Here is a 27,608-nt window from a genome sequence, read left to right as displayed (position 1 = left end):
TATATATATATAGTTATATACATGTGTATGTGTCTGTGTGTGTGTATGCATGCGACACACATAATTTTCACAGTAATATGAAAACAATTTAATCACTATATAAACAAAGTGGATCAATTCGAGACGAGTGGAAAGAAAACGAATCCACTTAAAGGAAGCTGCATTGAATTGTATCAAAAAATATAATATTCACGGATTTGGGTTTTATGTTATCCGGTAAAATCGAAGAGAGAGAGAGAGAAGAGAGAGAGAAATCTCGTAAAACATACGTATATAATACTACTTCTATAAAAAAAATTTTCACAAATAAAACGTAATTTCCAGGATTGAAAAATAAGATTTTTTTTAGTAACTGTAACAGTAACGGCGTTACAAATTTTATTTGTAACAGAAAAAGTAACTTTGTTACATTTGTCGGTAATGAAAGTATATAATGAATTTAATAGATACTTTTTTTTTTTATTATTACCTTTTTGAACCAATTGGATATATTTTCATGCAGATATTGATCAAGAGTGTTAAAATGCAGCATTACATAAAAACTGTTGAACATTTACAGCATTTAAAAATATTAAGTCTTCTTGCATTTTTTTGTAAGTTTTTTTTATTTAAACTTAATTATTATCAAAATTAATATACTTTATATCAATCAAATAAACAATATCACTATTAAAATTATATCACTTTTATTATATTTTAATATAAAATAATGTTTTTAGATATTTTTTAACTTGACCTTGTATTAATATTTAAAAAAGTAATGGAAACTGTAACGACTCATTGCTATTTGAGTAATGATAACGATAACGAATTACTTTTCAGAAAAAGAAATGTCTTTCTCAACCCTGGTAATTTCGTTCATATTTCATTAGCTTCCTCCTAAAGAACACGTCCAATTTCTCAGTGGTATTATTCCGATTACATAATAATAAAAAATTATCACGATAAGGATACTAGTCTTACACTGATAATATCGTACTGAAAAAATTACGTTTGTTATAATGTAACTCTATATGTAGACACAAATTGAAGGAAAGATACGCTTTGCATTGTACATTAATTTTCTATTTTTTTTTTTTTGTTTGCTTCAATTTTTCACTCTGTTTCTCCTCGTGTGTTTTTTGCACATTGCAAAAATGATACCTCACAGACGCACGCACGCACGACCGCTTTATACAGTCTGATTTCATGTTTCTTGCCTCGTAAATAAAAAATTCGCGTACTCTATAATAAAATATTAAATACACATGCACGCATACACAACACAGTCGTACAATACCAAATGCACGTAATCTGCTAATTTTATAAAAACGGCGATTTATTATGATCGTTAGCAATTATAGCAATTTTATTCTTCAACAATTCGTCCATTAAAACAATACGAACATATAGTAAGTCAAAAATGCATATGCGTATAAGCCTCACTATGCGCGTCATTTGACTTTCTCCATACGAGAGATATACTATATATAGTGCTTATTATAACTTAATCTCATGTGTTTCATTGAGACGGTGGTTTTCTCCAACACTCATAAATCGACGATATCAAAATACAATAACTAAACGATCACAACACACGAGGGAAAACGCGTTAACTGATTTCTTTTCTCCAAGTTACACTTTACAAGATATTTTAATAGTTACGCAGCCTCATTTCCATAGATACGCACGATCACGGTATCGATATATCAATATATCATCGCCGTTTGAGCCGATGAGGGGAATGAAAGACACGAAGATACATCGATCCTGATCCACACAATCTATTCGTACCATTTACAAATAAACAAAAAGGGAAAAAAAAAATCTCGAGCGAAGATGATCATTTTACATTACAATGAGCTGTAATCCCATTCCTAAGCGCGTAATGCATGACAATCGCTCCTCTCTCCGTGCAAGGTATGTAATCACCTAAGGAAAAAACGGAAAGGTTCGTGTGTGTGTCTGTGTACTGTTTACAATGTCCGAGGAGACGAGGACTCTTTTGCTCACAACCATACTTAACCAGCAGTCAGTCGTGTTATATTAATAAAAATTGTGTGACTTTGCCCGCGCGCGCTTTGAAAAATCGGCTAAAAAACTACGGGCTAAACGTCTCGCGCAACAGGATATTTGTTATTATAATTAACGCCAACAACGTGGATTTCCCGGTGTGGCAGGACAGTGATATAAATATCGGAGATGCTCTCTCCCTCTGTCACGTGGACCTTTCGCGCGCGCCTTCTCCTCGCAATCGGATATTACAATTATATGTGCCGCTCGCTATTGGATCGCGTGAATTAACTTTTTACTCGCGAGGACGATTCACAGAATGCGTACACGAATAAATAATCGCGTACGAGATTCAGCGTCTTATGTACAGTAGAGTATGCGGTAGTTACAACTTACGCGAAACTACGAATCAGCCTCGTCGAAGAAGAAAGAAAAGCGTTCTGAAGTAACGTCTCTTCTCGTTCTCTTTCCACGCACGCGAATCATATACACATGCGGATATCATCAATCATTCATCAGATCACTCACTCTCTTTTTCCGCCGATATCGACGTCTCGACCGTTTCGACGATCATTTGTCAATCGCTAGTTCACAAAATTAAGGAACGATACCCTCGGTGCATTCATCGATAATGGGGAAGATACAGATAATGAGAGGGAGAGAAGGAGAAAGAGAGAGGAAATTCACAGAGTATAATCTAGAGATTTTGATCTCTATCTTTTTAAGCGTATCACATTTTTCAAAGACTGTCACACAGAAGCGGTTCTCTCCCTCTCTTCCGTCTTTCATTCGCTTTATATCGTACACGAGAGCACGGCCGTGTATTACAATACGGCTCGAGTACGCAATAGCTCCGTAAGTACATGAGTTTCTGTCGTCGGACGCGCTTGTCGGCGAGTATGTAACATGGATACAAAGTGGTGTGTATGCGAAACGCGTGTTACACAATACAAACGGCGCGTACATTTCTTCAGGAGTGTCGGTACGAAGTCATCGGACTAGCGTAAGTATGGACTTTTGGGCGTAACACAATTCCCTTTGTACTCGCCATTTATCATGTGCCTGCAAAAAGAAATAGATACTTGTGTCAATTATAGAAATAAAAAGTATTGCCCGACGAAAGTATTCCTCTCTGAGAAATTTGGAAGAAATAGATTCGGAAGAAATTTAATATTGAAATATAATAGTTTGCGTATATTCCAGATGCATCCAAACATCACGTTTTGAAAAATATTACAAAGTATGAAATTTTTTTTCCATTCAGAAATGAATTAAACCAAAAGAATTTGGTTTAATTTAAATTAAAATTAAAATTACAAATAGTTCAAACATCTTTACTTACTCGTTTAATCGATACGGTTGATGGGATCCTTTTGCTCTTCCATGATATTCCAATTTATATTTTTGTCTCATTTATCTCCTGGTCGCTTAAATGTTTCAATGTTGCAAACCATCAACAGAAAATCGCATGTCTCATTCCATATGAATCTCTGCAAATGCCTCGCAACGTAACGCTCTTCTTGTTACATTATAAAGAGAGAATAACGATTAAATATGTTCACAGCAGAGAGCTCTTGTTACAGTGAATCTTTACGTTATTGCATATTATTCGATAATTTTGCGTCTTTATTTAGATCAATTTGTTTTGAACGGAAATCACGTACAACATTCAGATTTTACTATTAATTCCGACGACGTAAGTCTTGAAGAAATCGAAACAGAATCTGGCGCAAACATACGGTTGCTTCTCTTTCTTCTCTCACTTCTCGTTATGTTCTTTTTGATAATCGTCTCGAAAACATACACGGAAACAAGAACTATCCTCAAATGTCGCATTCTCTTCTGAGTAGATAATCTATATAGAAAAAAAAATGTTTTTTTTATTTCTCTTTTTTCGTTTTCCTTCTTTCTTCAATCGGTACACACTGATGGAAAACGAATCGACTGTCACGAGTGTCACGTAATTTCAACTTGTTCCTCTCGCATACATTTACGATTTAATAAACTTTCATTATATACGCTATAAAGTCTACCGACAGAAAAATCTTATTTCATCGATATGTTATGTAAAATGTAATTGTTTCAATCGTTCGTCGCGCAAGGTAAATTATTCTCTCTTATGATAATTTCGTTTTTGAAAGGCATGAAACCGAAATTTTTGATATTGTTTGGAAAATGTGCGGATTTTCTGTCTCGTATTTAAAATTATGAGTATGCAGACGGATGGGAAAAATTACTTAAAAAACTCGCAAACGATATTGTGATATAAAAAGATATTCGAGGAAAGATATTTTGCGTTTCGTTTGAGAAATAAACGTTAGTCGTATAGCGTGAAATGTTCTTTAATGTATATCAATCACAATCCGTGCAGCGGATATTAGAACTTATGATGATGTATGGTAGAATTATCGTACATCCATGATCCTTGCGTAGAAAAAACAGGCAGTGTAGATGTCAAAGTAACCATTTCGATAATTAACACGCATTCGGATAATTCTGTACATATCCGATATTACCTTAATAATGTTTATTAATAACACTCTAATACTGCTCTATTCTTTCGTACTTTCTACAATATACAACTCAAAATTAAAATTACAAAATCTGTCTACTAGATACAAAATCATATATTATAAATATTCCAATATATATTAAAATTATTTCTTGATAGATAGAATTTAAAAAAAGAATCCGAAATCAAAAGATACGTAATATAAAATAAGGCATGCGAATTTTCACTTCATATAGCGGGTATACTACACGTTCTCTTCATTCACAGAGACGCGAAAGCGAGAACACTTATTCACAAATATTCGACATCTTAATCCCATCCCTGATTCCCTGAAACGCGATCGTCGTTTTTCAGTTTCATGCCTTTCAGAGAATTGTAGTCAGACTTCGCGACAATCGAAATCTCTCGATTACAACAAATCCGGGATAATACACTATGCTCGTTTATCCTGCGGGGCTGTGAATATACAATGAGATCTGTGGTAATTTCAATTCGTTATAATTCACAGTATATATGCGATCGCCAACGTGGCCGTCTGTCGCACAACGCGACATTATTAAAAAGCGTTCCCGTGATACAAGAAATCGTAGGCACAAACAAGTTCTCTCAACATCGGTACGTCAATTCCTTTTTACTTCTATATAATCCTCTGCTCATTGGTTCATCGGTACCGACGACCGGCCGACGACGACCATTCTCAGTCAACAGCGACATGTCAATATGTTGATGATATCGATAGTAATGTAATTGATAAACGCGAGTGCGGACAATAGGAATAATAATGACGATGAAAATGGAAACGATGATGATCGTGACTAACAATGATGATGAAGACGAGGAGTACGATCAACGTAATAATTAAAGATTAATAATAATAATAATAATAATAATAATAATAATGAAATAAAATAATATATAATAATAAAGAATAATCATTATAATAATAGTAATCATAGTGCTAATAGTAGTAATAGTAGCAATAGTAAGTAGTAATAGTAGTGGGCAGCAACAAGATGAAATGTAATCATGACAATAGTAGCAATAATAATAGCACGAGGTCACTTTTCTTGGCTAAACGAGAGGATTTATTCAGTAAGTAGGTAAGTGGATTCGCCAACGTCTCTTGACTTCTATCAGTAGCTCAAGGCCACTAAGAATATTCATCGACTCATTTGTGACGATAAGAGAGAAAAAATGAATCAAACGAAACGCACATGCAAGATGCATGCAACATGCATCGAAAAATATGGATACCGATAGCCAGAGATGTTTTTCTGTCACTGATTTTACTTTAATGAAAATTTAAAATAGGCATCTAAGCATCCAACAATCATGTTTATTAGCTTGAGGAACGAGAGGTCAGTTACATCTCGCCGGATAAATACGTAAAAATTCGTTTCAATCAATTTTATGTTTCATGAATTTTCACATTGCAGTGCATTACGAAAAAAAAGATACAAAGAAAAATGCATTCTGTCGTATTAATTATTGGTCTTATTAATTAGAAACCAATAATTAAATTTTCTCTAAAAAGAATTTCATATTTGCGCGGGTCGCAGAATACATTTACTTTGTCCAACTGTTCAGATGTATTATGTATTCTTATATATGTATTTGTACAACGTATAAAACAAATAAAAGAGAAGGTTTTGAAAGCGGATCCGACTGTTTCCGCGAAGGTTCAACCGAAGAGACACGTTATCAAGTTCTTCACTGATCGGCCGCGCTTTCTTTGCAACTGTTGCAGCAGACGTAGCTAAAAACAATTCTAATCGCAGCGATAACGCGAAAATACTATACAATTTCGATTTCATTACGCTGAGAAGTGGAGTTAGTTGTAGGTCGAGTTGTCGTTAGCGAGTCCGCCTATTTATCGAAAAGATCACAGCTCGATTGGCCACAGAAAAAGCAGCTTCATTCTCTCGACCGAGTCGCGCAATCGTCCAATTAATATGATAATAGCGGCGACGGTAATAGAATGTAGTTGTACGATGATGGCGATGATGATGATGATGATGATGATGATGATGGTGATGATGGTGGCGGTTCAGTTCGACAGTGGCGGCGGCGTCGGTGTCGGCGTCATTGTGACGGTCGTGTGCAGCACCGAGTCCCGTGACGCGGATCGGCTGCCGATGCGTAGCAGAGTAACGGCCTCTCTCTCGGGATCGGCGCTGCTGGCAGTATCGGCCGCTGTACCTACTGCGTTCATCATCCCCGCGGCCGTTCCCGCCGCGACACGTTTCCCCGTCCTCGACGTCGCGACGACGGCATGCACCTCGTCGACGACCCCTCCGGCGGACCCATCGGCACTATTACCCGCGCACTGCACCGCCCCCCCGAGACCAACGGTAACGGACAGTCATTTCTGCCTTCCACTTTTCTTCTTCTTGCGCTTGAAGAAGCAACAGCATCTGGAAATGAAGCAAACACTAATAGGACTTAGAGTCGTCCCTTTTGGCAGCGTCTCTCGTTAAGTCAACACACCGAGCATGCATGGATCCATGTAACAATAGTTGAGAAAGAATGAAATTTGTCGATCTTCCAATGATACTCTTTATCCGATTGAATGTAGACATTCATACATTATATAGTGTCATGACACACATGTCACTTTATCATGCAGTTTGTTAGTTGACGCAATTAATTTGATTGTTTCAGAACTCATTCTAATATGAAATGATAAGGGGAGGAAGAAAATGGAGCAGGGAAAAATAGAACGTATAGAATAATGCATACATTTATAATTACACTGTGGCCAAATATATCAAAAAATATAGTTTTGATACTGTTAGTACAATACAACAACACGAAAAGGTGTTGCAATTTGTTTCGATCAAATTATGTCCAAGTTGTATATAAATAAATCAATATAATTAATGGCATTTTCTCCTCGCAATATATAATAAATTATATAACCGACACTATAATAGTTAACAGAGAGAAATTATTCACATTAAATTATGTAACAAAAATATAATATTTTTAATGACATACAAAAAGTGTTTATTTTGTTACGCGATAATAATACGTAATTATCTCTACATTACTGAATCTCAAATCTTGCCTATATCTTAAATCTCGCGAAAACTGTAAACGTAATTTATTAGAAATGTAAAACGAAACGCAAATACTACAAAATACTATATATACACACACTATAAATATACTACAGAATAATAACCGCAATATTTTTATGCGATATTCTAAATAGCATTACATCAAAGGCATATTTGATTATATTTTGAAATTTTATATTTTGATATCGTTCACGGCACTAATCTTGCGTTACTAATCTAATATAATAAGATTTCTACAATAAATACAAGTATCCATTATGTGTGAAATATTTAACGAATATGATATTTTCTTCTTATATTGCGAGACAAAAAATCTTGGATTGACCAGTTGAATTGATGTAACAAACCTAGTTCGGGAATGAGGGTGGGAGAGGTGCTGGAAATGTGCGCTTGGAAAGATCGGAACAACAACTTTCCACATCGGGGACAATGTTTCCATTTTAGTCGAGTTACTTGTCTGAAAATAATATCACATGCGCAATTTGAATATCGGCTTCTTTATAATATATATATGCAATTTATATATGTATAATCGCGTCTTTTAATTCTTATTTCAACACGTTGAAAAATTTCTACTCGGTGCATAGGTAAGTAAAATTATTCTAAGAAAATTTAAGAGAATTGCACATACACACACACACACACATACATATAAAATAATACATGCATATAAATTGAATCTATCAAACATATTGCATATTCTTATCCATTTGGCAAATTTGGATTTGGAGCAACAGAGAGAAAAAGACGAATTGTGATGAAACAAACTGCTACTAACTTGGTTTCGTCGATCATGTCCACTTCTTGAGGTGCTGTGATTGGTGTATTGGAGTGACCAGCGGTCGGATCATCATTGGCTAGCTCTCCATTAGTCGACGACACCACCTGCGTACAACGTTGTACAGCGTTATTGCAAATCAATATGAAAATAAATATACGGGTTTTCAACATTAAAGGATTCAACAGATTTATCTAGACGGATATATTTCTCATATTTCCGGTATTATTTTGGACGTGAAAATTAGGGAAATACTTTTTTTGCACTACTTGTTGAATTTTCAGAAAGAGAAAAAACTACGCAGGAATACATTAAAAAAAAAAAAAATCAGTTTATCCAAAAGTCTACTTTTGCACACAAGTTACACAAAGACTCAAATAAGATCTTATAAGGGGATGTGTGAGAATTTAACGTAAAAAAAGAAATATTATCGCTGATATACATAGGACCCATAAAGCAGTAATCTAAATAAAAACAGAGGCGTAAGTGACAAACTTTTATCTTTCTCAAAAGTCATACGTGACGATGACGCTTCTGTTATTATAAGTGCAGGGAAGAGACGAGTGATCGTACTATAATACCGGATTAGTATTTCATGTCCAATCAAAGAAAGAAAGTAAAAGTGTCTCGATCGCAATCGACACAAAAGACAACATGCTGCCACAAAGTCAAATTGCACAGACTTCTAACTGACCATAATCCAGTGGTGCTTTGTCTAGAAATAGAGCGAACAGTTTACACTTTTTGTATAGACTGAGACAACACGTCGTTTATGAGAGTGAGAGACAAGAAAGATGACAGAATTAGGAGAAGGCAATGTAAATAATAATTCACCATTAAATTTAGTTTATCGATTCATGTATCTTTCTGATTTCTAAAGATATTATATTTTTTTGAAATCTACGAGATTTGTATAAAAAAGATTACGAAATTTAATATACCATTTTGAACATCGCATCGATAAGAATTATATTTCTTCTTTCGTAAAACATAAGTTACTCGATTGTAAATGAAAAAACGAGAAAAGCTGCAAAGAAAGTTCAAGAGGAAGGGGAAGCTTTTGGGAAATTAAGAAACGGAATGACACGAGAGAGAAGGATGGAAGATGCGCAGGTAAACTCACCTGTACAGAACCGTGCCTGTCAGCAGGTGTCAATGTACCACCGGCTCCTGATTGCTTCACAGTATCTGGCCACGTGGCTCCCACCCCCTTACCGCCCCCACCTCCCACCCCTCCACCTGCCACGTCCTGAAGGAACAAGCATGACAATTTCGTTGCGTCGCGTTATATGAACAATTCCGAAGGATTCGTAGGACAGTAGAAGAGAAAGAAAGTATCGAGAAGAACGTTTAAGAGAAATTTTCTCCGAGTGTGATTTATGACGATAAACGCGAACGCCCAATAGAATGTTATAAGAAACAAACCTAATCCGATATTAATTTCTATATGAAAGATGAATATATGGTTCGCAGCTCGAGAATAGAAAAACAAATTCTATGAATTCTATATTTTAAATGTATTATTTTATGCACTTTACTTGGATAAACTATGACAAGATGGAAAAGTCTTTCTGGCTTCAACTAGTTACAAGCAAAGGCAACAATACTAAAGCACAGCTGTGTCAAAATTACTTCTTCGTGCATGAGTTTTTATCGCAGATTCCAAATCGAACACCATATGGTCCATCATCTAATAATTCTAATAACGTCTAAAAAATTTATTACCGCTATCGATTCCCGTTCATCGACTATTTATTTATCAATTATTTATTTATTGCACGCGAGTTTGCAGAATGGTTAAGCCTCGTGCGACCTTGTTTTACGGACAGAAAAACATCAATAACACAATTATAAAACGCGGATATCTTTCCGGCTATATATTGTAGCATCGTCTCCCCTCTCTACTGATAAGATAAAGCATGCATGAAGAAGTCAATTCTTGGAGCGCAACCTAAAGATTGGCTTACATATTGGCCTTGCAATTCGAAGCGAACCTCATCCATCATGAGGATTACATCCTCCTCAAAATCATCGTACTCCTATAAATTGATGCCCGTTTTGGATTCGTGTAGAGAGAAACGATAATGTATATAATTGCTTTTTCATAATACTGCTCTCTCTCTTCGCGAGATCTAACCATTTAATATCGTTAAAAACGCTCCCCTGAATCTTTTCAAATTATTCGTTCTATCTGAATGATTTTTCTTCTCGAAATAAACAAGTCTGAATCAAGGTCGTTGTTAAAATTCTGTCTTTGATCTTTTCGCTAATGAGGCGTGTATCCATGCGGTTAACTCGAATAACAAATAGACAGGCTACACGTCCATGCTTTGGTTTTTATTTTTTTTTTTTTTAGAGAGAGAAAAAAGAAACGCGAAGGAAACGTAAGCAATACCTTATAAGCGGCGGGATGCCGATCACGATTTGGCGATACAACGATCTCCTGGCCAGTTTGAAGGGATCCGACGGGCGTGGACTGTAATAAAAGAGAAAACATTTACTTTATATATATGTATATACCGGACGAAAGTCTGTAGCGAGAGACGTTATTATACACATTCTACGTATTTCACATTGTATATAGATAACATACTTGAAGCTCTGAAAAGCGGACAGACAGACTTATTGATGAGGACTGTGCACTTTAATTTATGCTTAACAGAAGACCTGTGACATCATAATGCGTTAGATCCATATTTAAATAAAATCAATCGGCTGAAAGCTCTCTCTTTCTCTCTCCCTCTCTCTTTCTCTGTAGTAACGATCAGTTACGATATTATAATAATGACACAACGTACTCTTTGCCATATATATAAAAAATAAAATATATATAAAATATATATAAAATATATATAAAAAATATGTGTATAAAAATATATAAATTATTTTAAATAAGCGACTATATTGCAATAGGCGGAAATATCAAAGCTTAATTATATGGGGTCGCGATTATTTGGCGAGAGACATTATTCGAGTCACCACCAACCTTGTCGGATTTGGTTCTGCCAATGTGCGAGGGGGACGAAAGTCTGTAGCGAGAGACGTTATTATACACATTCTACGTATTTCACATTGTATATAGATAACATACTTGAAGCTCTGAAAAGCGGACAGACAGACTTATTGATGAGGACTGTGCACTTTAATTTATGCTTAACAGAAGACCTGTGACATCATAATGCGTTAGATCCATATTTAAATTAAATCAATCGGCTGAAAGCTCTCTCTTTCTCTCTCCCTCTCTCTTTCTCTGTAGTAACGATCAGTTACGATATTATAATAATGAAACAACGTACTCTTTGCCATATATATAAAAAATAAAATATATATAAAATATATATAAAATATATATAAAAAATATGTGTATAAAAATATATAAATTATTTTAAATAAGCGACTATATTGCAATAGGCGGAAATATCAAAGCTTAATTATATGGGGTCGCGATTATTTGGCGAGAGACATTATTCGAGTCACCACCAACCTTGTCGGATTTAGTTCTGCCAATGTGCGAGGGGGCCGCCATCCGCAGCGCTCTCATTTGTTCAAAGTTGCTTGGCTAGAGATAGTGCATTGAGGGGGAGGGCAGCATGCAAACGTTAAGAATCAGATGTGAAACTGCTCGTCGGTAGCGTGTTGCTCTTTGTTGCGGGTCTGTCAGAACATTGGCGGGACGAGTCACTTACCCAATTGTGTCGGAGTTTTTCTCCGACAAATGATCAAAAAATTTCATTTATGAAAATAATTGTTAATAAAACTATAATCAACAAGAAAACGAACCAATGAAAAATTGGTATAACTTCGATTTAAAAAGTAGAAAGAAACATCGATTGTCGAAAAAAAAAAAAACGGATTGTTAAAAATACACATTGCTCGAAAATACTAATGACATCGTAGAAGATAACAACATGTTTTCTGCGATATCCATCTCAAAAATTAAAATAACATTTTAATGGCAAGATTTTCTAATTACATAAGACCAATGACAAACAAATAAGACGCAAATGATAAAATTTTCGTTTTTACATTATTAGAAAGAAAATATGATCGATAACGCGCCAAGATCACAGTTATCGATTCGTGTTCTCTTATTGGGGCAGCGACTGTTATCATCGTCTCTCCTTTACGTAACAAACACGTTAACATGCATACATTGACGTCACTGTTTTCTCGCGTACAAAATAAAAGCAATGCTGAAATGTGACATTCGCCGAAGTTTTTGCCAAAGCTCTTTGCATAACATTGATCCCGCGTGAAAGGGGTAAAGATCGGGATCAGCAGTCAACACGTACCATTGTCTTGCCGGTCCAATCGAATTCGCCGTCATTGACGAAACCACGTCTCTCGTACAAATCGTGGAAGAGCTTCCTCAAGTACTCGTAATCCGGCGTTTCAAAGAAGTCCAGCCTGCGTACGTAGCGCAGATACGTGGCCATCTCCTCGGGATGACCGTCGCAGAGCACTTCGATTGGCGTCGCTCGTTTCGTGTCACCAATCTTCTGATAGCGTTCTTTCAACGTATCGGCCTTTAGTCCTTGCCATGGCAGGCTGCCACGCAGGAAGTACATGAACATGTGACCCAGCGCTTCCAGATCGTCTCTTCTGCTTTGCTCTATTCATCATAATTGTATCGTAAAAAATTATATATCTTTTGGCTATAAAAAATTTTTTTAAAGAGTAGACGCATTGTGACATTAATTTATGTTCAAACGACACCATGATATTTACTGAGAATATAACAGTTCCAGCACTCGCCGCACTTTCTCGCGAGCCACCTTGCATAGTGATGGTTTAGCGCGTGGCGATTTGTCATGCACCGCATACGCACATATACACACACGACGAAACAAAAGTAAACGTCCGTTACCTTTGCCAAGATGCGTGTTAATGCTCATATAACGCGCCGTGCCGGTGAGACTCTTGTGTTCCCGATACGGTATATGCTTGTTCGTCTCCAGGTCTATGTACTCTTTGGCTAGTCCAAAATCGATTATGTGAATGATCTTTTCCCGCTTGGTAGTGGATCGTCCTATCAGAAAATTTTCCGGCTTGATGTCGCGGTATATCAAATGCCGACTATGAACGTATTCTATCCTATGGAGCTGAAAAAAAGAACAATTATTTTATTTTCAAATTTATCATGCGATGCAATTTATCATTACAACAATTTATAATTTTATTTTTATTTCTTCTTTTGAACATTTTTATTTAATAATTCAACATCGTAAGAAACTCTCGAACATATTCCAAGTAAACAAAGGAAAATTTGAAGAGAAATGGCAGACGATTAAAGTTTGCGGGATTCGCTGAACCATTTGACGTGTTTGAGGTCGACTTTCGAAGTGCGAAGGTGTTTGACGGTCAGTTTTGCGGACCTAAAGTGTTATAGTAATGCGACTTACGAGTTGTGTGGCAATGTTGAGAACGGTCTTGAGGGTGAACCTCCTCCCGCAGAGGTCGAAAAGGTCTTCGAGGCTCGGTCCGAGAAGCTCCATCACCAGGGCGTTGTACTTCCCGCACGGGCCGAAGTAGTACACCTCCGGTATACCCTCTATATGTGTGTTATGAACTATACCAATCGACAAAAGTGGATCACACCCCAGATCACCCCCAATAAACACGATATTATACCAATGGACGAAACACGCAACGAAACACAAAACGAGTACAACTATATTTATAATTCTGCGACGGCGAAAGAGCTCGTTAACAAAAACGATATATATGCCTGAGAACGTTCGAAATTTCCAATTAATTCGTCCTTGAAAATGTGAATACACAGGATAAAGTTCATATATTTGCATTAATGTGGATCATGATATTTTAAATATTTTTGCAACCAGCTTTACACAACGCGTTAAAAACTCTGAATTTAATATAATTTTATATCTTAAAATTGAGATATGTAATAATAATTCTTTAAACAGAGTTTAAAACAAAATATTTTTTTTATAAATTAAAGAAAAAACAGATAATTGGAAATAACGTTAGACCGACGAGAAATATTATCGCGTTTTAAAATGCGCATTTCATTCATTAAAGTTGAAAATTATAATATTGCGATAAATAATGACCTCGACACATTCGATAAGCAAAGATCGGCTCGAAAAATTAACCAAAGAAACTGTTATTAAAAAATAATGCGCTAAAATGCGGAACATGAAAATGCAATACTTTATTTCTTTGAATATAATGCACGATATACATGTCTGATACAATCTCGATTCGTGACGTTAATTGTCAAACTTTATCTAAGTGTACAAAAATTACAAATGCGCGATTATTTCGTCTAAGATTTTGCTCAATTGTATAAAACTTGAAATAAATTATCAACATCTCATGTCAAATGTCATATCGCGTCAAATTGTGTAATATCGTAAAGTTATTTTTTTCGAATCAATTTTCAATCAAATTAAAGAGTTGATGGCACTAAAGTATCGAGTCAGTTTGATTGTTATCGATTTATCTTACGCGCGTCATAGAATTAATAATCTATATCACTTCTTTATAAATATCTTTAATAAATACGTATATTATATATACATTTGATTTATTTATTTATTTTAGCTTCTGCTTTCTCAATTTGACATTTTGAAACATTTTTTCTGATTTCGAATTTAGCTTTAATATATCGGATTCTCTCGTTCGATTTCTTTAATCTCATTACATATTCAAATAGTAATAATATAAAAATGACACTCACCATGTGTACCTAATAATTTGTAAAACCTATATTCTAAATGTAGCTGTGGTGCCTTTGACTTCATTGGTTCCTGTAGCAGCAAAACGAAGGGCCCGTTAGCGTAAAAATTCACAAAGTTTTTCACCAAGTATTGCAATTACATAAAATGCCTGTGGCTTTCACTCACCATTTTAATTGCTACGTGCTCATTATTGTACAGGTTCTTCCCTGGAAATAGAAAGAGAAAGATGGGTAAGTATGAGACTGTGAGCGTGAAAAAAATACATGGATATATATATATATATATATATATATATATATATATATATATATATATATACTGTTGAAAAATTTTGATACAATATCGCGAATTCTTGCGTGTCAAAATTCTGGGCACAACGCCCTTTCTGAAATAACTCTTTCAATCGCAATGGTTGTGTCATTGCACACGAGCCACGTGATGTTTCATGGATATTATACCTCGATGACAATATGATTGCGCGATAATTAAATGTCGTGCGATGGCCCGCGCTTGGTACTGATTGCAGCCAACGTGAGAAAATTAGATTGTCGAGATCGCTGCGGTACACGCGGTTACCATAGAATTTATGGTCGTCGGTCATTAAACGCTTGTACAAACTTATTGGGAACCATTTAATATAATCGCGTAATATAAAAACAATTAATCCGATAATATCCATTGCTTCGATATCGAATTGCAATAAAACATTGATCGGCGAGAGTATTACAAAAAATCTATACATATATATATAGATATTTGTGACTTGTATCCTAAAATATATCGATATATAATAATACAACAATCAAATACCATTCTCTTTGAAAGATATAGAAAGGTAATGTCAATATAAGTTCAATATTATAAGTTACATCTTATTACATTTTATATAAGAATATAAAAAATAATATTTTTGTGTCAAATTAATTATTAAACTATCAACAAAATTGTTTAAAAATCTCAAATCTATATAAAGTATTTTAAATATTAAACGAACAGTTACGATATAATATATCTTTCTGTCTTAAATCCAATAATAATAATAATAATAATAATAACAAAGAAATAAAGATATGGAAAATCTTGTACTTTCTATATTATAGAAAATTTTTCAATATTTATTGCAAATCATGCACAATATTTAATATTAAATTTAATTTTGTCAACACATACTGTAAATGTATGCACAAGCATATGTCTCATAATCACACGTGACTTATGGAGAGATAAAGGAACAACCGGTTTTGCTGGCCATTACAGAAGCCGCAAAAACCTAAGGCGCAAAATTCAATTTTGTTAGAGTTAAATTTTGTCTGCAAAGGCTTCATCGCGATATGTTGCGAATCTAATAAATGCAATGCGCGAGCACTAAGTAGTTTCCCATTTCACAAATAAAAATACAAATGTCAAAGAAATAACGTGTTATAGAAATGTGCTGTATGCAATATTATTCAAAAAATAGACTAACGAAATTGAAATGTAAAGATATATTAGTAAAGATAATAAATAGTGAGAATAAAAAAAAATAAAAAATTGTTAAATAAGAATGACGAAAAAGTTACACGACGAATCTTATTTATTTTATAATAATATAATTCATGGAAATCTTTTCTCCCTCTCTTTTTTCCAATCTTATACAATTTACCTAACGAGAATCGAGAGTTTCATTTCTTAAAATTAGCGCGCGTCATACATGTGAGCACACACTTGCATCTTTTTATAAATATAAGCGAACGTGTATAGCTTTTCCTTCGTAACCGCATCCAAATAACGCTATTAAACTGACGTGCGAGGATAATATCACGTGTCGTTGACGCTCCACTCGATGTTCGCGTAAGAAAAATGAAGCACTCGTCGAGGCCCCCTCGCGCTAGTCGCTCGACGAAAGCACATTCCTGCGGCCGCTTGTATGTGCACCTACCTGCGGAGACATAAAGGATGCGGGCCGGAACGCACGAACGAACGAATGAACGAACGAAACTCTTCGCCAGAAGCGAAGGTCAATGACTCTTGCGCGCGCCCGCGCTCGAGCGCGCGTTCCGCAATTAGCGGTTCGATATCTTTCGCGATAATTAGCGCGACGCCGCGGCTTCTTCGGTCCTCGTATCTCGCTCGTCCTGTCGTTTTGCGCATCGTCAGATTATTTCGGATAAAGACGGCCACGCCCTTGCGTGATATATAGGGCTGCCGCACCGTCGACCCCGCGCGATCGTGGCTTCCTCGACAGGAAGTAGCAGCGATGACATCGTCGAATATAGATACCGCGAGAATGTCAATAATGTCAACAATTGACCGCTGACAATCGCGCATCTTCCTCAATCTTTTCCCTAACATCTCATACATATTTTTATTATTTTTTAATATTGTATTAATAAATCTTTAAAAAAAATTGAACTGATGTGTCTCAATGACAATAGTAATAATATTATAGTATGATAATTACTATCGTTGCGACTTATCATATTAATTTCATATGCCATTCCCTAACGTCTCATATTTGTATTATATAATTGTATTAATATAATTCTTAGAAAAAATTATAATCGATATGACTTCTATGATACTATGCATTAATAATAATATGCATGATAATGATGTAAAATGATAATTAATATTATAGCGACTCATTATATTAATTTCATATGCCATTCCCTAATATCTCATATATTTTTTTCACTTTTAAATATTGTATTAATATAATTCTTAAAAAAAATTATAATCAATATATCTTTTATGATAATATGCATTAATAATAATATGCATATGATAATGATGTAAAATCATAATTAATATCGTTGCATCATATTAATTTCATATTTATCACAATAATCTTCTTTATCTTATACTAATTTTATCTCGATAAAAATGTCCAGTTTTTCCATTGTAAAAATTTTACTATAAATAAAAGTAACGGTAATTTCGTTAAACATAAATATCGTAAAAATATTGAATTTTTAATTAATTGCCAACTACGAATTTTCTTGAAAATTTCCATCGTCGAATGCTACGATATATTTCTATTTTAAATATTGAATCAATAATTTTATTACAAGTAATCACATACGGGGAAACACGTGCATGCCGCTAATGATAGTAATATCGGCAAAATATAAGTCATAATTGATGATATAAAATAATGATTGCATTTTTGCACGACACGTTTGAAGTGTTCGACTCAACGAGCGTTAAGGGAACGATCGATTGAACCTGCCTGTAAAGAGCCACCGAGAGGATCCTTTATCGAGCGGCCACTCATCGCGGATATAACCAGTCTTACCGGTGCGAACGGGTGCCACGAACGGATGCCACGAGAGCGCAGAGAGGCAAAAATTACCACGACACAGAAGCGTGGAAAACTATCGACCCTGGCTACGCGCGCGAATCCGTACGAAGGTATAAAGAGCAACGCGAAGACCCACCAGACCAAAAAAGAAAAGAAAAAAAGAGACCAAGATCAGACGGAATCGCCTGATATCCTGCCCGAGTATTAAAGAAAGTCAGGGTTTCTAAGATCCTAACGAGCTTATTTCGGCCTGCAAGATGAACGAGAAGATTTGAAAAACAAGCATCTTCCAAGCGCTTATTGAAAATATTTGTGAAAAATTTGTAATTTTTTTTTTAATCTTTAAAGTCCTTATACACATATACAGGATGCCTCGGGGTCCACCTGTTAATAACAGATTCTTGAGATCATTTAAAAAATACGATTTTTCTAGGTATCAATAATTTTCAAGTTATAAGCGATTCAAAAAGAAGAGCTTTTTGTAAACTAAATTTTATGAAGTTAAAAGATTACCAAATCTACACTCTTCAGTTAATTTCAAGTAAGAGAGAGAAAGAGAGTCTACTTTAATAAAAATAAATTTAATACTTAATTACAAAGATATATGATGGCAAAAATTCAAAACTTGCAACATACGATGACCTTCCTCGATATTCTCGTTAAAAAAAAAGTCGTCTCCAAATGATCTCAAGAATCCGCCATTAGCAGATGGTACGGTGACCCTGGAACATCCAGTATATATGTATATCCGATCTTCGATAATTTAAATCGTTTTTGTAGCGTTCTCTTATCCGCTCATTACATCTTTTATTTCTTGTTTGTTTTTTAGAAGACTTTTTCCTGAGCTAAGATAAACGCTCTCTACTAGCATCATTACTACGGCGTCTAATGGGAAATCCGACCCTGATCACCTATCCCTTTTTGCTCGCACTCTTTCATCCATCCTCGTCAATCGTCTTCCCGCTCTCGCTCAGCCAGCGATTAACGCACGAGTACACGGAGACAATGAGAAAGACAAAGAGAACGTTGAAAGGATTGAGTCGCGGACAGGCATAAGAGGGAGTGTGCGCCATGGTGCGCGAAATATACACACGCACGTGTATCCCCATGCATGGCACAGCTTGCACTGGCATATTCCTGTTACGATACACGCACGTGAGACACGTGTGTGCACGCGTGTGGGAGGATTTAACCCCTTCGCTACTCTGCATGTATCGGCTAAGCATCCGTAGTCTCGGGAGAAAGTGCATAACGCCTGGGATAATTCGTCTCATTATCAGAATTGCAAGATGGAAGAGCGAAGCGATGGAGTTTTTTTTTTTTTTTTTTTTTTTTTTTTTTTTTCAAATGGAAAGAATGCCTTATAATATATCGCCAAGTATTGTACATCTTCTTCTAGTTATGTATCTAATTTAGCTAATAATTGATACATTATCGCCGCATATTATAAAACAAATTATTAGCGAGTTGTTATTCGCGACAATTTATCGAGCAGTGATGGTCTGGTATAAAGATCTGTTTATAGACTATACTTGTAGCGAAGAATTTATTTCGACGAATCCGTGCCAAAGCTTCAAAGTTAATCATACACCTTGAGGCAAATCGGGAGATAGTTATAGCGCGAGATCAGATGACACACACTGGAAGTACTTACGCTTGAATCTATTTCATTTTGACGTCTGGCACGAATCCACGAAGATGAATTTTCGTTCGAATACTCGCGTCGAGCGTAATCATCGTAGTCTTACATTTAAAGCAAGATCGAATTAATTATAATAAGACAGATATTTCAGTGTATATTATCGAGAAATGATTTTGATTACCTGATCCGTCCCGTTCTATCAGTTTCGCGAAACTGTTTATTCTATTATTAACGACAATCCGGCTGACGACTTCTAGTTATGGTAATATCTACCGTCGCAAATTTTGGAAAAGATCGATATCGCGCGACGAACAAGCAAGCAGACAGCGCTGAAGAAATAAATAGCGACAGGTAACGCAGCGAGATATTGAATTAAATAAAATATTTCCAAGCGTTATTTAATAATCAGAAGCAGAGTATCATTAAATCCAAAAACTCTGCAAAATTAAGAAATAAAAAAAAATAAAATAAAATAAATGTATAAATTTAAATTAAGGAATTTTTTTTTTTTTAATTTTGGAATAATCCATATTTTTGACAAATTTAATTGATTTCATTTTGCAAGAGTTATAGCACTCGTTTTCTCGATTTTTACAACAATATTGCCAAAGTCGATCTTACTGTTAGACTTACTATATGTTCTATTTTCTCAGATAGTTATATATTATTTTCGTTTACAAAAATATTGCAGTAGAGTATTAATTACAGCAATAGATAGAAAAAGCAATACATAAAAAAATTGCACTTTATTATAAAACAATTAAAAAAAAAAAAACTCGTTATCCAGGATAATAGATATCGTGCGGTTTCGCAAGTCATATGTACGCTATCAAAGAGACTGATAGCATGGCTTCTGTGAAAGTCATCGAAATCGAAGGTGCTTTGTTTCATTAGGTTAGGTTATCGCATTATTACAAGGAAATGTTAAAGTCGAAATATATGATTAATTTATAATAACTATTATTAATTCATAATAACTATAATATATTATTAATTTATAACTATAATATATATTATTAATTTATAATATATTCTATTAATTTATAGTATTTTAATAGTAATAATGTTATTATAATTAATAATTAACATCGTGTTAATTTATTGTATTAATTCTTTATATTTGTGCAACAGTTCGGGCATCTTTATTAAATATAGACGCGCACAATTCACAGGAGTATCCTGTCAAATAATCCATATTTTTGACAAATTTAATTGATTTCATTTTGCAAGAGTTATAGCACTCGTTTTCTCGATTTTTACAACAATATTGCCAAAGTCGATCTTACTGTTAGACTTACTATATGTTCTATTTTCTCAGATAGTTATATATTATTTTCGTTTACAAAAATATTGCAGTAGAGTATTAATTACAGCAATAGATAGAAAAAGCAATACATAAAAAAATTGCACTTTATTATAAAACAATTAAAAAAAAAAAAACTCGTTATCCAGGATAATAGATATCGTGCGGTTTCGCAAGTCATATGTACGCTATCAAAGAGACTGATAGCATGGCTTCTGTGAAAGTCATCGAAATCGAAGGTGCTTTGTTTCATTAGGTTAGGTTATCGCATTATTACAAGGAAATGTTAAAGTCAAAATATATGATTAATTTATAATAACTATTATTAATTCATAATAACTATAATATATTATTAATTTATAACTATAATATATATTATTAATTTATAATATATTCTATTAATTTATAGTATTTTAATAGTAATAATGTTATTATAATTAATAATTAACATCGTGTTAATTTATTGTATTAATTCTTTATATTTGTGCAACAGTTCGGGCATCTTTATTAAATATAGACGCGCACAATTCACAGGAGTATCCTGTCACTCATAAAAGCATGCGAGAAAAAAAAAACTTCAGTTCCTTTCAGTAATAAAAGTTTCTTGTTGCTAAAGTAATCTAAACTCTTTCGACGGTATAAGTGATTTGACAAGGGCTTTACAAATATGTATACATAATATACTGTGCGGGAAACCTATCTGTCACTTGTTTCAATTACTTCCAATTTAATTACTCTCTCTTTTGTTCCTCTCACCGAAGCATATTTCGTCACGTTGTCTTCTCACATGTTCGCAGTTACTCTATTCTCCAATCTATATAAAATTTTTGCATGTTGAATATTGTCAGAAACATTGTCGCCACGTGCCGTTGCATCACGAGGATATTTCTGCGGAATCGTAGCGAAAACACGGAGATGTGTCGTTAATTAAGATCGAGAACGAACAAGAGCCATTATTGATTATAACTATTGTAGAGAACAATCAAAGAAGAATTTATATACATAAATATTTCTTGAATTTAAAACAAAATTGTTTTGCTTTCTCATAGAGGAAATTTTGTTTAAAAAATTCAGATATAACATGTTGTCGCATAATTAAAAAAAATATCTTTCTACTTAAAAGTATATAAAATATAAAGTATAATATAAAATAATATAAAACTGAATAATAAACTGTACAATAAAACTTTATAATTCAATAATAAAATTTTATGCTTAGTTAAATTGTTATACGTATAAAATTATATTCTTGTATGTAGTTTTTTTATTACTATATCATTATACATTACTTTAGCAATGTTGTATTTTTTATCTCATTACATAATTATTAAAATATCATTAATTTTCATACAGCGTATTGCGTGATATAAAAAAAAGTCTCTTACACCATAGGACATCACAATGGAGAATGCGCAAAGATAATTTCGAAAGCATGGCAGGCCGACGTAGGACCTTGAGAATCCCTCGACAGCCGATGTGTATGTGTCTCTCCGACCGTTACTAGGGGCAGCTGTCCGCCGCGTGAAATGCCACAAACTGGCAACGCGTTCGAGCTTCGAGAGAGAAATGGCATAAAGTAGATACACGGTCGATGGTTCCCGAGGGCACTAAGGCGAGCAACGGAAAAACATATTAGAGTGACGGAGCGAGCGAGAGAGAAGAAGGCTGCAGGTGTTGCAAACGAAACGTCGAACCGCATAACACGTGCAATTCGACGCATGTGTTGATGCCAGAAGCTATCGAGCTATGTTAAAATATAAATTACTGTCCGCGAATATTGCCGTTTAAATGTTTCGATATCTATATGGCGCGAGTAACGACATAAAAACACATGATTTAAAAAAAAAATAGCTATATATAATAGGTTTATGCGAAAGAGAGAGAACAAAGACAGGTTGTTTTACTTTAGAAAATGAAAATTCAGATAATTTTTAAAAATATCTTTGATATAAGTGGGACGTTTCAACACTATAATTATAGTGTTATATCTTCTCAGCCATAAAATAATATTCATAAAAAATATATATAGATCTTATGAGTTATCCAGTTAATCCGATTATCCAGGATCTTATCCATGTGCCATTTAAATCTGGATAACTCATGAGACCCATGTATATTTTTCATGTATATTATTATATTTATGATTGTTATTTTGTGGCTGAAGAGACACTAATATCCCACTTATATTACAAATATTTTTAATAATTATTTAAATTTTTATTTTCTAAAATAACAATTTGTCTTTCCTCGCATAAGCCTATTATTATTTGTACTTATTTTTTCAATGCGACGTGATTTATTATTATTTTAAGATTGTCACTACATTTCAAAGTGTATCGTAACTATGTAAAAAAAAGATAAAAGATATTTGCAATTTATCGAGAAAAATTGTTTTGAGAGTAAAAAAATATTTGCAGACTGATCTATATTTTACAAGCTACAAAAAGTTTCGGAATTAAATACCGTAATAAATTCGAAAGCTTATAAACAGTGCATCTTTTATCTAAAATGACATCCAATCAAGATTCGTTTAATAAAAGATCTATTTACCTCTGTGAAGTTGGCACCCCATCTTTTAAAAAACTAAATTTTTTTTAGAGTTCTGAACCGACATAGGAAAAATCGCGAGAACTTTTTGTATATCAATCTTAGCGCTTCGAGCATTAAGAGTTATTGGTAGAACTCGTGAGGTGCTACCCAGAACTCTGATAACTTTTGTATATCAATCTTAGCGCACACGCACACACACATACATACACACAAAAAGAGAGAACAAAAAAATATCAAAAAATAATTTTGTTATCGCTGATTTAGACATTTCATTTTGTGAAGTTAGCACCCCCAAGATTCAAAAATGGTTTTTTTAGCTTAATTTGCCAGAACTATTTTTAAAATTAGTAAGGAACTCTAGAACTTTTCGGGGTGCATTCAGAACTCTAAAAAAAATTTAGTTTTTTAAAAGATGAGGTGCCAACTTCACAGAGGTGATCTATTTGATTGCGAATGCATGTACGTGCCTCTCTGGCTTCGCGTAGTTTTCCAATACACGCGATAGATACAACTGCCCGGCAACTGTTCTCCATTAAATTAATTTGGACCACGAAGAGCCAATAATACGGATTACGACTATGCCTGCGGCGAAAATAGGACGACGTATTTTTATTAACGCGGAAATTCGACACTGATTTAAGGACTCGACGGCAATTTCCGATGATACGCAAAATGAGGGCCGCACGGGACTATTTTTAAATCACTTGTAACGATAACCGTGGGTTAACACACGTATGAAAGAACATCGGAGGTGTGCGGAAGAACGCTCTAAGATAAAGAAAAGGGGAAACAGCGGGTCGATAAGAATGACTATCGTTCGTGACGCGATTAAAGGGGCTATTTATCATCGAAGATGCGAACAACGAAATTTTCTAATATTTTGTAAATTAATTACAGAATGAATTTTTATTTGAATCTGTGACGTTCTAATTTTAAAAAAATCGTGGTTTTCTCTCGCAAGATATCTAAGACTTTATAAACTGTGAACAAGTGTATCCACGTAAAATTTTGATGAAAAAAAAGTTTAAGTTCTGTAGGAAACTCCTCTCGCAGTTCATGTAAAATTTTGATGAAAAAAAAGTCATTCAAAAGTTCTCTAGAAAGCCCTTTTCGCAGTTGTACTAAATGCAGCATGTAACATCTCGTTTAGTTATTCGTACAACAAACTGTTCTTCACATTAGTACGGAAATTGTAATTTTACCAAAAATCATTTAATCCGCTACGGAGATAAAATATCAGAGTCTAAAAAATATGTAGAGTATGAAATATATACGCGCGATACATCTGATATTCCAGCAATGTCAACAGTAATATGGGGCGATGTGACATATTCACGTCGCAAACTTCCGATTTCATGCTCATTGAACTCTTCGATCTCCTTCCACTTTTCGTCACTTTCTTATATCGCCGCGAATATAAGTGTCCTACTTTTATCATATTATTTTTAAGAGCAGATTCTTCGACCAATTTGTAATCAATTCTTCACTGGTGAAAACCGAGAAAGGTCGTTAACTTTGCCAACGTTTAACATAATCGTCTCAGGTTAAAACTTGGTTAAAGTTTATTTAATCGAAAAATATGAATTATAGAATAAACACGAGTTTTTTTTTTCTTGGAGCTTAGCTGTAGTCTAAAATTCCTCTTTAATCCTACTTAATAAATTTAATTTTTGAATATTCGAAAATTGTAGGCATCCTCCATATTCGATCGAGGAATAAATGTCGATTGAATCGAGAAACCTGTCGTCCAAAAATAGTACCGTAGAACGTGGTACGCGCTCTATGATTCCTATTAACTCCAAATTGGCCAAAGAATCTGTCATTAGGAAATAATGCGATAGAAGTAGAACGCCCTGTATAGAGCTCCATGCGACAGCATTCGACCCATTTCCACCCTCGCGTAAGTCAGCCAGGGACGGAGAAAACAGGGGAATGGGTGTAATTAGCACTCAGACTCCTACTATGCTACGAGAATTAATGGAAAACATGTCGCCAGCTAGACGAATTTAATTTCGTGCATCCTTCTCGAGCGATGCCGAAGTAAGAAAGAGAGACTCCCTGACAAAATACATATTTGCACTTCGAAATTTGATTGTACGTACGCTAAACAATTTACGCACATTTGATACAATGATATAATATTTCGTGACCCAAAATATCGAAAAAGATTAAATTTTTTTATTTTACTTGGTTGTTTACAATATGAGAGCAAAATTGTCAGAGAATTTTTTAAATAAATTTCCTAAGTTTCAATACAATTCCATAAGAACTCCTTCATTTTTTCAGGTACAAAAGAAATTCCTGAGAATATTCCAAGTTTTCCATATTTTTCCAGAGGGTAGACACCCTGGATACTATCAATTTTTACGACGGAATGAATGACGATTGAGAAAACGTGCAAACGGCCACGTTGGTTGTACGGTCGAAGAACTTGAATTCATAAAGTCGATTTGAAAACGCGGGGCTTAAAACAAACGCTTTCGCTTCCACGTTCCGGCTAGAGCATCTGCCTCGCATTTGCGCTCGTCCGACCGGATCGCTATCGGATTCAAATGCGAGGAAGGAAGCAAACGTCCGAGAGGAGAGCGCAACAGGTCTGACGATACGCCCTATGACGCGAGGCGTAAGAGCGAGAGCGAAATGTAGGACACTAGAGGCGGACCGCGTGCGCGGACGTCTCTCTCTCTCTCTCTTTGTAGGCGCTACTCCTACAATTTCGAAAATTATAAATCGGGCCGTCCGGTTGCCAAGCCGACTTCTTGTCGGCGGCGAACGAACGATGCGATGGCGCGATCGACCGTCGTAGACATAGACTTAGATATGTAGGTGTGAATGTAGGTCAGGGTACCAGCACGTGCAGCAGAGCCGGAGACCGATCGTCGACGAAGAACACAGCGGGTGTTGGTGGAGCTATCGATAAGCGTATTCTCGGTATCCCCCGATGTTAATATTTATCCTGAATTGCCAATAATTTTTCTGACTAAACGTTGTTTATGACAGAATTGGTTCTTAAAAGCTTAAACGGAGGTTATTTCAATACGCCGAACAAAGGTTAATGGACTGGTTCGTGGATGAGGCACTCTTGAATCATCATCGAAGAGTGACGTTTGTTCTCGTGTATCGCGTCGATAGCGTTAAACGCGTCGGCTGGTTAGCATGTAGATGGTGTCCCAGAACTATCGTTCTCTTTCCTCATTTTCTCTTGGATAAATTTAAAATCAATTTCTCTTCGTTGGAAATGTAGAAGCTTCGATAAGTTTCGAATTATACGAATTAAAAATTAAATAGAGAGAGAGAGAGAAACAATGTGTAACTTTTGCAGCAAAACAGGTAACATAAAGCTTATGCATTCTTCGTTGAGGAACACCTTGTATATAGACAATCAACGGAATGGAATTTTTTAAATGCGCACATTTAGGCCTCGGGGCTAAAAGAGGCCATCGTCGTCGGGAAGACCTCGCTATTGTACAAGCCCTTCCTCTGGATCTAATGCGCGAACTCTCCGCGTCCGTGGCAACAATTTCCTTCGGTGACAGAACGAGGACACGTAAAAACGGTCGGCCTCATCACGATGCTCTCGTCGGATCTATTGTTCGTGGGCACTTGAAAAAAACAAGACGTCCGATCGTAGATTGCTTTCTCCGTCTCTCAGACGAGTTTAATTTCACTCGCGACTTACACGCAGTGTTTGGGGCGTTACCGACTAACGCATTCTCAAACTTTATTTCAATTCTGAAATATTTCCTTTTAATCTTTTGTTTTTTTTT

At 35.0% G+C, this 27,608-nt stretch overlaps 1 protein-coding gene and 1 long non-coding RNA gene across 6 annotated transcripts in view; one reads left to right on the top strand and one right to left on the bottom strand.

Annotated features, from left to right (window-relative positions):
* Window positions 1–1,081: 1,081 nt before the first annotated feature.
* The window catches only part of LOC115242267 (casein kinase I), a 36,418-nt gene continuing 9,891 nt past the window's right edge, over window positions 1,082–27,608 (bottom strand). Inside the window, exons 2-11 of one of the 5 annotated variants that reach the window (XM_029818429.1) lie at window positions 15,232–15,272; window positions 15,066–15,135; window positions 13,765–13,931; window positions 13,230–13,464; window positions 12,655–12,974; window positions 10,758–10,838; window positions 9,486–9,611; window positions 8,363–8,469; window positions 3,335–6,936; window positions 1,082–3,054 (exon numbers count right to left, since the gene is read on the bottom strand). In XM_029818429.1, coding sequence (XP_029674289.1) covers window positions 6,867–6,936; window positions 8,363–8,469; window positions 9,486–9,611; window positions 10,758–10,838; window positions 12,655–12,974; window positions 13,230–13,464; window positions 13,765–13,931; window positions 15,066–15,135; window positions 15,232–15,272 — 1,217 coding nt within the window. In that variant the 3' untranslated portion in view covers window positions 1,082–3,054; window positions 3,335–6,866. Of the gene's footprint in view, window positions 3,055–3,334; window positions 6,937–7,631; window positions 8,042–8,362; window positions 8,470–9,485; window positions 9,612–10,757; window positions 10,839–12,654; window positions 12,975–13,229; window positions 13,465–13,764; window positions 13,932–15,065; window positions 15,136–15,231; window positions 15,273–27,608 lie in introns of those variants that run through there. The other 4 variants (XM_029818426.1, XM_029818427.1, XM_029818424.1 and 1 more) reach the window with 4 other exon arrangements.
* LOC115242268 lies at window positions 2,856–7,500 on the top strand. The gene is made up of 2 exons (XR_003885032.1): window positions 2,856–2,995; window positions 7,166–7,500. It is a non-coding gene; the product is annotated as an uncharacterized LOC115242268 (long non-coding RNA).

The sequence above is a fragment of the Formica exsecta genome, unplaced genomic scaffold (assembly GCF_003651465.1).
Source record: "Formica exsecta isolate Colony F162 unplaced genomic scaffold, ASM365146v1 scaffold59, whole genome shotgun sequence".
In the NCBI taxonomy this organism is placed as follows: domain Eukaryota; kingdom Metazoa; phylum Arthropoda; class Insecta; order Hymenoptera; family Formicidae; genus Formica; species Formica exsecta.
This window is presented reverse-complemented; position numbering and strand designations above follow the sequence as displayed.